At 36.7% G+C, this 14,720-nt stretch overlaps 2 protein-coding genes across 4 annotated transcripts in view; one reads left to right on the top strand and one right to left on the bottom strand.

Moving 5' to 3' along the window:
* The window catches only part of LOC6035360 (leishmanolysin-like peptidase), a 64,987-nt gene that overhangs the window by 30,873 nt on the left and 19,394 nt on the right, over positions 1–14,720 (top strand). The window lies entirely within an intron of this gene.
* LOC6041501 (40S ribosomal protein S14) lies at positions 12,540–13,132 on the bottom strand. The gene is made up of 2 exons (XM_038248485.1): positions 13,008–13,132; positions 12,540–12,944 (listed from the first exon to the last, which is right to left on the bottom strand). Exons 1-2 carry the CDS (start codon positions 13,024–13,026, stop codon positions 12,586–12,588), a joined length of 378 nt encoding a protein of 125 aa, XP_038104413.1. The 5' UTR covers positions 13,027–13,132; the 3' UTR covers positions 12,540–12,585.

Raw genomic sequence — 14,720 nt, forward strand, 5'->3', positions numbered from 1 at the left:
GTAGTCGGGCACGTACGTGTGTCAATTCATGGGAAAGCAAACACTAGAATGCCCTTCCAGAATTAAATCTGAAAATAAAACAAATTTTGAGAACACAATGTTGTTTGCCTTCAAAGTTCGAAGGGACAGTTAGGTGGTATAAGTTTGCAAAAAGTTTTGCCCATATTAAGAAAAGGCTATTTTAGTGAAATTATTTTTTTATAAACTCAACAATTGGGTTTGTTTATAGAAAATCTACTAATCAGCATACTGGTTGTTACTTACTTTTTGTACACTCATCTTTGCCAAGCTTATCTATCTTATTGTGTTGCAACCGAAAATTAATTACAACTTCCAAGCTTTCATTTCTCAAAGCTTAACGGAATCGCGAAGGAAACACCGGCGTGAAATGCCAACAAATATTTATCTAACTTTTGGCAGCCATAAACAAGATAATATATTCAGCAAAAAAAGTATCAAACACGAATCCATGCATGTTTATGCCCTGGCTTGCCGGTCTGAAGCTGAGGAAGCAAATAAGCACAAGACGCAGTCGACGATCGTCTTCTTGTCGTGATCAGAAGGTCAAGAGGAAATGCATATTCAATTTTTGTGGATTGATTACGTCACACACATACACACATTCACGCCATCGATACGCAAAGTGGCAAAGTGGAGCTTTGGGTTGCACGATTAAACGTGGGTTGTGTAATGGAGTGCGAATGAAAAGTTTTACCTTTTCCATAAGGCAAAAGGGTACAAAAAATGCTTCCCAATTAATCATAAGAGGTTTGGAGCTTTTTTTTGTTGGGAACTGAAAACGTGTTTACAGTTTTATATAAAAATGTGAAGGATAAGAAAAACATGTTCTTGAATTTGATACTTATAATGAGAATAAGGAAAAAGATTTGGAACCGACATTCACGACTTGCACAGCACAAGCACAGAAAAAAAGTGCGATTATACTATACTGCTATGACTGCTATACACTATTGAAACTTGTCGAACTTGCTGGAAAAATAAAAAAAAAACCTCAAAAATGATCAAAGCTAGTTGCTAATGCGGGCAAAATCCAAGTTACAGGGCAAAGATTAAAACATGAGATGTATGATATCATTAAGAGCGAGTCCACGAACAAAGCATACCCATCTCGCATCGACCTCATCAATCTGCCTGAAATTTTCAGGGGTTGTTTGTACATATAAAACTAGCATCTGGCCAACGGGAAGTGGGGCAAATCGGGACACAAAGTTTGAAGGTTCAAAAACGTAAAAAATCTTAAAAAGGCTATAACTTTATCAAAATTCAATTTAATTTCAAAATTCAAAATGCATTTTAAAGGGCTTCAAAAATGCACCAATGCAGGGTAGAGCATCCCAATTGTTTAATTCTAAAGGGAGTTATTGGAATTTTAGTGAAAAAATAGCCCTTTAAGATGCATTTTGAATTTTGAAATTAAATTGAATTTTGCCTAAGTTATAGCCTTTTTAAGATTTTTTACGTTTTTTGACCTTCAAACTTTGTGTCCCGATTTGCCCCACTTCTCGTTGACCTAGAGTGCTCATATTTTGGCCAGATGCTAGTTTTATATGTACAAACAACCCCTGAAAATTTCAGGCAGATTGGTGAGGTCAAAACGACGTCTCATACAAAGGGGTATGCCCTGTTCGTGGACTCGCTCTTAAATATTTAAAGCTCAATTTATTTTATATCAGATTTGTAATCACATAATAATGGTTAATGAAACAAGTTTCTAAAAAGAAGTAAAACGTTAGTTTTGTATGCTTATTTGTGTTACTGAGCCATAAACACCAACGATCTGGTAGCCTGTCTTTAGAAACATGTAAATTGATGAAATTCATAAAAAATGATGTTTGATCTCAGAAATGTTTATTTAAATAAGGACAAGAACCCATGTTTGTCCCATCTATGGGTATGGTTATCACAAAAAAATTCTAATGAGACAAACTTAAAATCTCTCAACCCTATCTCCAGCAATATTTATCCTGTGCTTGTGTTGCTTAAATCCGAACGGGACTTAGCATGTAATCTTTATGTCAAGAATTATTAATATTATTGAAAAGGAATGTAAGCAACTGTTTGCATGTTTTTTCGTTGTTTGTTCAAAGCATATCCAAAACGCGTTTCACCCAAAAAATTATACAATCAATCAAAAAAGGAAAGCCAAAACTCGCGCCGTGCCCTTCGAAAGCCGAACGCCGGCTATGAAACGATTGCCGCGAACGTCACGCAAAACACCCATGACCTTGAGGCGCGCGCGAACGACGAAAGCAATTCCCGTGAGCTTTCTCCGGCTGGGCGCATGACCACGTCGTTGGCCGTTGTGAATGGCGAGTGGCCATAACAGCTAAACAAAAAATGACAACACCCAAAAACTGGCCTAACCGGTGGCCGGTGCTGGCTGGATGGCGGTGGGTGCTGTTTACGAATCGCCGGGCCGGGTTTTCGATGATCTCACGTTGCATAAGCCATTGCGCCGCTGCTGACTGGACTGACACGCTATTTTGAGCCACCGCTGCTGACTGGCCGTTGATGGCCACTAGGGGTCGTGCATAAACCACGTGGCCTTTTTTGGAGAAATTTTGACCCCCCCCTCCCCCCTCATGGTTTTTCGTGGTTTCACGCCAAACCCCCCCCCCCCTATATGGCCACGTGGCTATTTGGTGAAAAATATTTAAAAAAAAAAAACAAAATAAGTATAGATTTCAAAAATGTTTATCCACAAATGATGTACCGTCAGTGGTGGTGACTTTTGGTCAAAAAACTAACTTAATCCACCTATGTGGTTGTTGCCTTCCTCACTTTTTACCAACAATGGGTAATATAAGTGGTTTGGACACATATTTCAGTTATTTTTTTAGGTCCAGAAAAATAAGTACACAGATATAACTTAAGTTGTCATAACTCGAGACAGGGTTGCCCGATTTACAATTATGTGGACTCGTTGGAAAGGTCTCTTGATTACCTAACCAACGATAGGTCGGATGATGGTTCCGGACATCGTTTACATACATTTAATTAAGATCCGGCTTCAAAAAAGTACATAAATATCACTTAAGTGGTCATAACTCGAGACAGGGTAGCCAGATCTTCAATGTTGTGGACTCGTTGAAAAGGTCTCTCAATTATCTAACCAACGATGGGTCGGATGATGGATCCGGACATCGTTTACATGCATTTAAGTGAGATCCGGCTTCAAAAAAGTAAATAAATATCACTTAAGTGGTCATAAATCGAGGCAGGGTTGCCAGATCTTCAATGTTGTGGACTCGTTGGAAATGTCTCTTGATTACCTAACCAACGATGGGTCGGATGATGGATCCGGACATCGTTTACATGCATTTAAGTGAGATCCGGCTTCAAAAAAGTAAATAAATATCACTTAAGTGGTCATAAATCGAGGCAGGGTTGCCAGATCTTCAATGTTGTGGACTCGTTGGAAATGTCTCTTGATTACCTAACCAACGATGGGTCGGATGATGGATCCGGACATCGTTTACATGCATTTAAGTGAGATCCGGCTTCAAAAAAGTACATAAATATCACTTAAGTGGTCATAACTCGGGACAGGGTTGCCAGATCTTCAATTATGTGAACTCGTTGGAAAGGTCTCTTGATAACCTAACCAACGATGGGTTGGATGATGGTTTCGGACATCGTTTACATATATTTAAGTGAGATCCGGCATAAAAAAAGTACATAAATATCACTTAAGTGGTCATAACTCGAGACAGGGTTGCCAGATCTTCAATTATGTGGACTCGTTGGAAAGGTCTCTTGATTACCTAACCAACTATGGGTCGGATGATGGTTCCGGACATCGTTTACATACATTTCAGTGAGATCCGGCTTCAAAAAAGTACATAAATATCACTTAAGTGGTCATAACTCGAGGCAGGGTTGGCAGATCTTCAATGTTGTGGACTCGTTGGAAACGTCTCTCGATTACCTAATCAATGATGGGTCGGATGATGGATCCGGACATCGTTTACATACTTTTAAGTGAGATCCGGCTTCAAAAAAGTACATAAATATCACTTAAGTGGTCATAACTCGGGACAAGGTTGCCAGATCTTCAATTATGTGGACTCGTTGGAAAGGTCTCTTGATAACCTAACCAACGATGGGTTGGATGATGGTTCCGGACATCGTTTACATATATTTAAGTGAGATCCGGCTTCAAAAAAGTACATAAATATCACTTAAGTGGTCATAACTCGAGACAGGGTTGCCAGATCTTCAATGTTGTGGACTCGTTGAAAAGGTCTCTTGATTACCTAACCAACGATGAGTCGGATGATGGATCTGGACATCGTTTACATACATTTAAGTGAGATCCGGCATAAAAAAGTACATAAATATCACTTAAGTGGTCATAACTCGAGACAGGGTTGCCAGATCTTCAATGTTTTGGACTCGTTGGAAAGGTCTCTCGATTACCTAACCAACGATGGGTCGGATGATGGATCCGGACACCGTTTACATGCATATAATTGAGATCCGGATATATGTGAAAACACATTTTTATACATAACTTTTGAACTACTTATCGAAACTTCAAACAATTCAATAGCGATGTATGGGACCCTAAACCAAGTCAAATGCAACTGGTTTGATCAAAATCGGTTCAGCCAGTGCTGAGAAAACTTGGCAAGATTTTTGAACACATACATACATACACACACACACACACATACACACACACACACATACACACACACACACAGACATTTGTTCAGTTTTCGATTCTGAGTCGATATGTATATATGAAGGTGGGTCTTCGAGCTTTGAATAAAAAGTTCATTTTTAGAGCAGGATTATAGCCTTACCTCAGTGAGGAAGGCAAAACGATATGACTGTTGTTATTTTAATACAATAAAAACATTTCAAATTATATCGAAATAAATTTTGTTGGGGAATGCTCCTGAATTTACCAACATTTTCCCAGAATATGGCTAGTATAATCACACCGTTCATAAATTCCAATCGTTTTAAAATTAACTCAAACTCACCCTTTAGAGAGGGTGACATTGGGTCAAACAGAAAACAACACCATTAAAACCAATTTAATAATATATAAAAAAACTGAAATTCACTTAAAAGTGTGAAAAAAGTATGATATCACAAAGTTTAAAGTAAATAATAACAGTATAACAATTTATTGAAATGGTACAGAAAGTAAAAAAATACTCTCAACAAAACAAGCAACTTAGTAAAACATATGTATTCAAAATTATGGAATTGCAGTGCAATTAATTGCATCCAGAATAAATGTGCTTTAAGAATTAAAGCTATTTCGATATATAAACAGCATTCATGATTTAATTTAAATGCGCTTTAAAATATTTTCTTAAAATCGAAATTAATTAAATAGAAAAGTTTTGTTTCAGGAAAAAAATAATTTCATTTTATTTTAAGGAAAATATCTAGTTATGAAAGCTCCTAGTTAATATTTATTTTATTCCCAACATTCATAAAAATCCAAACTAAAGCAACTTTTCTTTTTAATTAAGCATGATTGATTAATTTTTTTCTCCATACAAGAATCAGAGACAGGGACAAACATTCAATATTACGACCTTTTGAAATGTTAGTATTATTTTTTTTTGAAAATATTGATTTCGAAAAGATCGGAAAATTTCACGAAAGTTTTATTCATAAACATTGAAAATCGCACCATTAGTTGCTGAGATATCGACAGAAGAAAATTATGGGTTGTTTGAGTAGTAGGTAAACATCCATTTTTCTGTTTTAAAATCTTTGCATGGCAATATCTTAGCAACAAGACAACAAAGAATTTTCTCAGCATTTCAAAAATATTTTTTTTATTAATAACTGCAACTAATTTAAAAAAAAGTTACCTAAAAATAGCTATAACTTGAAAACGGTGCACTTTATGAAAATTTTACTAATGTACTTTTAGATTGCAAATTCGATTTTACATCGAAAAATAAAATTGAAATTAAGTTGCGGTCAATACTTCGATTTTTTAATCAGTATTGATTCAAAAATTCATAACTCGAACAACGATTTTTTGCCCGTTCTGAAAATGTCTGAAATGTTGGCAAAATTTAAAAAAAAATAAAAATAGTGTTTTTTTGCAAATCATGTTTTAGTGACAAAAAGTGAAATTAAAAATCAGCAAAGTAAATTACCATTTACCATTTTTTTCAGTGTAGTCCTTATCCATACCTACAACTTTGCCGAAAACACCAAATCGATCAAAAATTTCTTGAAAAAGATACAGATTTTTTTAATTTTCATTGCTGCCAAATTTGTATGGAAAACTATATGGACAAACTAATGATGCAAAATGACTTGGGCACCAAAAAAGGTTTCAGACGGATTAAAAAAAAAATCAAAAAATTAAAATTTAAGAATAAAGACCGATTTTGTATAGAATTGCTCGAAAATCGATTTCGTGTTTTTGGAAAATTTGTAGACAACGCGCTAAAAATCATTCTTTTAGTCATGGACATCCAAATTGTTTAAGTCTTACTCTTACTTTAAATTGATTTTGCTATCGACTACGTGTTTTGATAAATTTAAAAAAGATTAAGCTAAAATTTATTTATTATTTTACATTTTTTCGGTTGTTTAAATAGGCAATTATCTACGATTTAAGATTTTGATCCAACTTTTGGTTGGAGATATTACCTCAAAATAAATACAAAAAAATAAATAAGTTAATTTTTCAATCTTTTCAATATCTTTGAAATTATTAACACTGGGACGCCCAACGCATGTCCCACGGATGCCAAAGCCTCCCTAAAACGTTGGAACGGTAACTTCAACTCACAGGTTTTCGGGCTTGTCTCCGCGGATTTTCGGGCGATTTTTTTTTATTAGAGCAAACAAAAGTTGGAACGACGTTTTTGATCGCATAAATTACAGATTTGATCATATCGAGTTCTGCAAAGTTTAAGGATCATCTAGACATCCTTATAATTCACTCAAAAAAATGGTCCGAGAACCAGCGAGTTGAAAGTACCGTTCCATCTTTTTTAATGAATTTTATTTATGTTGATCTTGACCACAGAGTGACGGCATTGTATTGAAATTTATTTCACAAATTGATATTGGCATTTGAAAATTAAGTGACTCTTTAAAACTTAAATTATTTTAATGTGTCTATATATTTGAGTGGTTTTATCTCAAATATGAAGTTGAGGGTATAGTATATTTTCTCAGCTTAAAGAAAAACTAATATTTTAGGAAAGGGCACCTTTGGCCCCTATTTTTTTATCTTCAATTTAATTGAGAAACAAAAACAATGTTTGCTTGAAGCTCGTTTTTTTTTCTCTAAAAATCTAAAATGTTTGCCCATGTTTCTCTTTGGCTCAATAGATGGTCCCTATTAACATAAAAAAATACCTACAACTTTGACGATGGATAGTAAACGTTTTTTTTTTGAAATGTTATGTAATATAACAATCCGAATTGTGTAACCCATGAAAAAAGGAATATATTTTATATCAAAATATTCATCAAATTTTTTGGTGAATCTTAAAGTATGTATCGTTCGTTTTTTCGTTACTGGTTGTTTTTTAATGTTAGACGTTTCACTTGCAAATGAGGTAGTGAAACTGAAATTTTGCGCGATAATCCTGAAATTGGGGTTTTTAGTTTCTTTGAACTTAAAAAAATATTGCATGAGAGAGGAGATACAAGATATCTTGAGTTTGTTTTAAGTTTCAAAAGGAAATCTTTCGATTAAGATTCTTCGATCACTTATAGGACCAGCTACGGTAATTAGCTAAAATCTGAGATTTTGATTTTTTTTTTCGCAGAGAATCATTTTTAGACACTTCATTTATAATACATATTTAGTTTTTTGCCTTGTTTCGAAAATCTTATAAAATTGTCAGCAATATTTATTTTTTAAGTTGTTCCAAAATAGAACTATCGAAGACTACATCTACTTTCAATGCAAATTTGCAAGCATATTTTTAGCTACTTGATACCATCAACAAAAAAATGAAATTGTGTTAGCATTTTGGTACGCATTTTTTAGGGTATATTAACTTTGGATACTGTCACTTTATTTTTTAACAGCTTTTAAACTTTTGCAAAACGTAGTTACATGAGTATTAAAAAGTGTACATTCAATTACAGGCTCAAAGTATTGATATATACATAATTCAATATTGAATTGGCATAATATTTTGAAATACATTGAAATATAAGTAATAATTTTAAACACAATAATTGTATGGTTTTGAAGTGTAACAAAAATGTATGCATATAAGTAAATTCAAAGCGCGTATTTTTTGTTTTTTTAAGAAAAGATTTTTATAAAGGCCACGTGGTCAGCCGTCGACCCCCTCCCCCATGGCTTTTCATGGTTTTTTCGGTCGGATTTCGGACCCCTCCCCCTAAGGAGACCACGTGGTTTATGCACGACCCCCTAATAGGAAACTTGGGATGATCGGAATCGGACTCCACGGGTAGTAATTTGTCATCGTTGATTGGAGCACTGGGGTGGTTTTTGGAAAAGTTTGAATCTCTGTTGCGCTGATCTGGGGGGTGGTAACGTCAGCGCTATCATCCTAATGACCCGAATCAGTAATAATTATTCCTAAATATATACTTTGTGGTGAAATGCTGCGCAAGTCTGCATTTTCAAGTAGTGTTCCATCATCACTTCATCGGACGAAGTAAACAAATCATTCGTGATGTTTGAGCTGACACATTCACCATCGGCCGGTGCATCAATCTTTACACCTGTTGTAGTTAGCTGACAATATTTATTTTACGTAACTCCAGCAACATTTTAGGCAATCTTCCAACATCTGCTCATCTTTAGTACAGTTGTCTCTAGATGCTTGTGCAAACCCCGACAGCATCGCACCTCCGTCCTTTGGCGTGTTGTGCGGCATTTGCGCACGGGTTAGCTTATCGCACGTAGGTTTGCTGCAATCAAGTTGCAGAACGAAGCAATGCACACATCTCATACAGCATCAGAGAGCATTAGTATCAACGCAGATGTTGATGAGATTTCTTTTGGTCTAGCTTCATATATTTGATGCGAAAGAAATTCAAATAGAGTTACCGAAAATTTGTGATGGTTGCGATCTTAAGATATAAACTGCACTGAAATCAAGCAAAACAATGTAATTGGGCCAAAGCCAAAGTGAAAACAAACAGTCTGTCAAGCTTACTTCAGTGGATGTTTACGTTAGGAACGAGCAGGACAGACTCTTTGTTAACACTTCAGCTTTGGTCCATTTACATTGTTTTGCTTGAAATTATTTGACTTCTACTCGTGGATTTTAAATAAAATCCTCTAAAAAATAATTCTAGTTGAAAACTACCGATTATAACACCACATTTTTTTCGAATGTTAGATAAGGTCAAGTCTAAAAATAAATAAACAAAAATTACAATTTGGCAGGTATACTGCCCATGTCCACATAAATGTCCCATATTCATGTAAATCGATTCAAAATCATGTATAATTTCATTAAATTAAAAAATTTCTGTGCTGTGATCTATAAACCGAGGAATTCAAGTTTTTCACGAAACGTTAACATCTATCCTTATAAGACGTGGGGAAAATTTTTCTTGCGTTTTTGAAATTTTAAATCGATTAAGTTTGATATGCAACATGGTGGGGTTTCACCAAAGTAGTAAAGTTTGTCGTTCTTGTGGTTATTTCAGAAAAGGAATGTTAAATAACAAACTCAAGCTCGTTTAATCCAACACAATATTTTCGTCTGGAACAACTTTTTTCATACCAAACACAAGAAAATTTAACGGATTTGGTAAAAACAGCACATTTATTATATAATAGCACTGATTTATTTACACTTCTCATGTCATGTCTATGGATAAGTATTGCACAAGTTTATGTTAAAAACTAACCTAATCCACCTATGTGATTGATGCCTTCCTCACTTTTTACCAAAAATGGGTAATATGAGTGGTTTGGACACACATTTCAGCTTTGTTAAGTTCCAGAAAAAAAACACAGATATAACTTATGTGGTAATAACTCGAAAGAGGGTTGCCAGATCTTCAATGTTTTGGACTCATTGGAAAGGCCTTTCAATTGACTAACCAACGATGGGTCGGATGATGGATCCGGACATAGTTTACGTACATTTAAGTGAGATCCGGCTTTAAAAAAGTACATAAATATAACTTATGCGGTAATCACTCGAGACAGGGTTGTCAGATCTTCAATGTTTTGGACTCATTGGAAAGGCCTTTAAATTACGTAATCAACGATGGGTCGGATGATGGATCCGGACATAGTTTACATACATTTCTGTGAGATCCGGCTTCAAAAAAGTACATAAATATCACTTAAGTGGTCATAGCTCGAGGCCGGCTTACCAGATCTTCAAAAAAATTTGACTCATTGGAAAGGCCTATCAATTACCTAACCAATGATGGGTCGGATGATGGATCCGGACATTGTTTACGTACATTTAAGTGAGATCCGGCTTTAAAAAAGTACATAAATATCACTTAAGTGGTCATAACTTGAGACAGGGTTGCCAGATCTTCAATGTATTAAACTCATTGGAAAGGTTTTTTGATTACCTACCCAACGATAGGCTGGATGCTGGATCCGGACATAGTTTACATACATTTAAGTGAGATCCGGCTTCAAAAAAGTACATAAATATCACTTAAGTGGTCATAACTTGAGACAGGGTTGCCAGATCTTCTATGTTTTGGACTCATTGGAAAGGCCTTTCAATTACCTAACCAACGATGGGTCGGATGATGGATCCGGACATCGTTTACGTGCATATAATTGAGATCCGGATATTTGCGAAAACACGTTTTTATACATAACTTTTGAACTACTTATCGAAACTTCAAACAATTCAATAGCGATGTATGGGACCTTAAACCAAGTCGAATGCAACTGGTTGGATCAAAATCGGTTCAGCCAGTGCTGAGAAAACTCAGTGAGAATTTTGGTCACATACATACATACACACACACATACACACACACATACACACACACATACACACTAGGGTGGGTACGTTTTTCAAAAAGTTCTCGGATCAAGTTTTAGTATGGTTCCCCTTGTAGGGCATGCCCATAGGGACTTTCATGCCAAATATCAGCTCATTTGGTTGTAAACTGGCTGCGCGCATCAGGGTTAAAGTTTACATGGGAATTACTATGGGAAATTGGAACTTTTTGTTCAAACGCTCCTACAGGTCTGGGAAAATCCCGCGCCAACTTCTGGTATAGTCAGGCCTATGGGGAATGGTCTGGAGAACACTTTTCCCGAAGAGAGCATATGGATTCGTTGTCCCTAGACCTGGCGCATCGGCAAACAATCCGTTGTCTCCGGAATCAACGATTTTCCCTCAAAAAGCATCAAATTTTCCTTAGTATGCTATGAAAGCTTGATGAACACCGCGACGCCATACGTCAGGCAGCTACCACGTGGTTGAAATATTTGCAAAAAAATACAAATTCGCTATGCCAAGATTCTGAATTCGACTAAATAATATCAGGATTACTCGAAATGATCATTTTCTAGTTAAAAAAAGGTTTGCAATTAAATATTCCAGCCGTTTCTCACCCACGTGGTAGCTGCCTGACGTATGGCGTCGCGATGTTCATCAAACTTTCATAGCATACTAAGGAAAATTTGATGCTTTTTGAGGGAAAACCGTTGATTCCGGAGACATCGGATGTTTTGTCGATGCGCTAGATCTAGGGACAACTAATCCATATGCTCTCTTCGGGAAAAGTGTTCTCCAGACCATTCCCCATAGGCCTGACCATACCAGAAGTTGGCGCGGGATTTTCTCAGGCCTGTAGGAGCGTTTGAACAAAAAGTTCAAATTTCCCATAGTAATTCCCATGTAAACTTTAACCCTGATGCGCGCAGCCAGTTTACAACCAAATGAGCTGATATTTGGCATGAAAGTCCCTATGGGCATGCCCTACAAGGGGAACCATACTAAAACTTGATCCGAGAACTTTTTGAAAAACGTACCCACCCTAATACACACACAGACATTTGTTCAGTTTTCGATTCTGAGTCGATATGTACACATGAAGGTGGGTCTAGGAGCTTTTAATAAAAAGTTCATTTTCAGAGCAGGATTACCCAAGTAACCGCGGGACTGTATAAGGTAACTTTAAATCCCCTCTATATCAACATATAAAGTTTGTCTATAGAGTCTTGAAACTTTATATTCACTTTATACGCATGGAGGTAAAATTGAGTGGCGAAGTCTAGAGTTGATATAAAGTTATACAGCGGTAAAACGTCAAAATACTACTTTACCGACAGAACAAAAATAGAAAAATCAAAAAGCTTTGCGCAGCTCTTTCTCTCTCTTGGGAGAGTGCTTTTACGCTGGGATGACGATTTTGAAAGTTTGTTTGTTTTTTTGTGCTGTGTTGCTTTGCTTTCGAAATTCTAAACTGCGTGTACTGAGATGTTTCACCTAGATGCCCTGCGCCAACCGTCTCGTCCGTCCTGAAATATGTTTATTCAGATGATTTTTGCCGACTAAGTCTTCCTTGAGGAACAACTTCAGGAAAAACTGAAACACTTGCCAGATTAAAACAGAGCATTTATTTATGTTTATACTAATAGCACTAAATCACAAAATTCTTTGACGAACAGGACAGAGCACGGTGCGTCGACTGAGCACCCGGTCCCGGGGTCTTGGTGCGGTTTCCGCCGGTGGCACGCAGCGTGATTCCGAGCGACTTGCACTTATCGGCGACGTCCTGAGCAGCCAACAAAGCGGCGTAGGGCGAGGCCTCGTCACGATCGGCCTTGGCGTTCATGTTGCCGGTGACGCGCGAGGTTGTTTCTTTGCCCGAAAGATCCGTGACGTGGACGAAAGTGTCGTTGAAGCTGGCGTAGAGCGAAAACTCCTCCTTTCTAGTTTTGTTTTTGCAGGAAGCCATCGTAACTAGAAAATTGTATCTTGCGACGATAAGGAGCTGTTCTGGAAAAAAGAATAGTTTAATACTAAGCCCAGTTAAACTAAGTATAATTGACTCGATTTTACCTGCAGCAAACATAAACATACCACGAAATACTGCCAAACTTTTATTGCCCTCACTAGTGTTAAGTTAGTGTTTTGAAACATTTTAAGAAATGTCAAAATGTGATATAACATTAAAAGCTTACTCTACAATGATATATAAAGCTTACCACTAATGCTTCGAAACATTGTTGTGCTAAATGCTTCGAAACTTTAATTGGCTGTTCTATATATCATTATACGGTAAGCAATAATGTTTCAAGCTACAAATGTTTCGAAACATTTGGAAAGACTATTTAAAGTGTCATAGCATCGGGAATGTTTATTTAGAGTGAATATAGAGTTTTGATTTACTGCTTGTGGTTTCTTGGGTTATAGCCTTACCTCAGTGAGGAAGGCAAAACTGGTTGCCAAACTCGTGAAAAGGAAAACATTTTCGGACATTCTACTTTTCACATGACACAGCTCTTCCACCAAGTAACCACACGAGCGCGAAAATGTCGCTGATAAGCTACAAACCATGCGCCACAGTAAATCTTCCACCTGGCGGATGGTTGAAATTGCGCTGCAAATGGCATGTGAACGTGACGGGGTAATAAATGAAACGCACGTAGTGCCTTCCACTCTATATATGTAGAATGGACTGCAACATGTGGCCACCAGTTAATACCGAGGGGGTGGTTAACCGTAAGATTACGATCCGTGCAAATTGAAAAAATAAAATTAAAATCTCGAAATATGGGCTGATTGCCAACTGTAGCACGTTTAATGGATGAACCCTACGTGGCAAGGTTGTGCCATTTTGGAACCCATTTGAAAGTGAACGTCTTCTTCTCTGCACGCAAAGAACGATGCGATGAGACTTCGAATAATAATTTTCTATTAAATGTAGTGATTCGACAGTACCTACTTGTTGATGCCGGTCGGCATTGCACATCGTCGGTGAACTAGCGTATGTGATGAGGTACTTGGAAATTTTTGATTTCCATCGCGCACGTGGCACGTCAAAAGGTGTTTATTGGACGAGATGCTCTCAACGCGGTTGTTGTCGGAAAATAGTTGCATCTCGCGTAACTTCAAACGCGTTAGAGATGCTATAAAGAAACTTTCATTTCCATCCCAAGTGCTATAGTACCGTGACTGCTGACTTGCTGGTTGGATTGGCATAATAAGGAGGAAATTGCTACTTTTTGAGACGTTCAACCACCAACAGTGGGCCCGTCAAAATAAAAACATAAAACGCACAGTCAGGTGTAGCCGCGGGGTGATTGCTTGTGGATAAAGATATAATCAAAAGAGCGTAAAATACCCTTGCGGAAAGTGGCTGCTGGCTTCTGGATGGGTACCTACTTGGGCACAAATACAATTCAGTATGTAAATATGATGGTTGGATAAACATTTAAAATTGCTTAAGACACATCTCTTGTTTGCATTTTTCATTAAAGTATTTGTAAATGGACTTGCTATTGCTCCTCGATTAATGTTTTGGTTTAAAACCAACGCATTGTTTTTAGATTTTCATGATTTCTTGGGAGTTGATGTGTTAAAAATTATATAGTGTCGAAGAATGTATTGAAGAATCAATGAAAAACTGAACCATGCGTCTCCATGAAAGTGTTGGCATTATGAGACTTTTATGGAGACGTACGGTGCTTTAATTTTGTTTAAAGAATCTATATTATCGGATTGTTGTGTAAGAAAATTGTATCTAAGTTTTGTTTGTATGCAACCAATCTC

This window comes from Culex quinquefasciatus, chromosome 1 (genome assembly GCF_015732765.1).
Source record: "Culex quinquefasciatus strain JHB chromosome 1, VPISU_Cqui_1.0_pri_paternal, whole genome shotgun sequence".
In the NCBI taxonomy this organism is placed as follows: domain Eukaryota; kingdom Metazoa; phylum Arthropoda; class Insecta; order Diptera; family Culicidae; genus Culex; species Culex quinquefasciatus.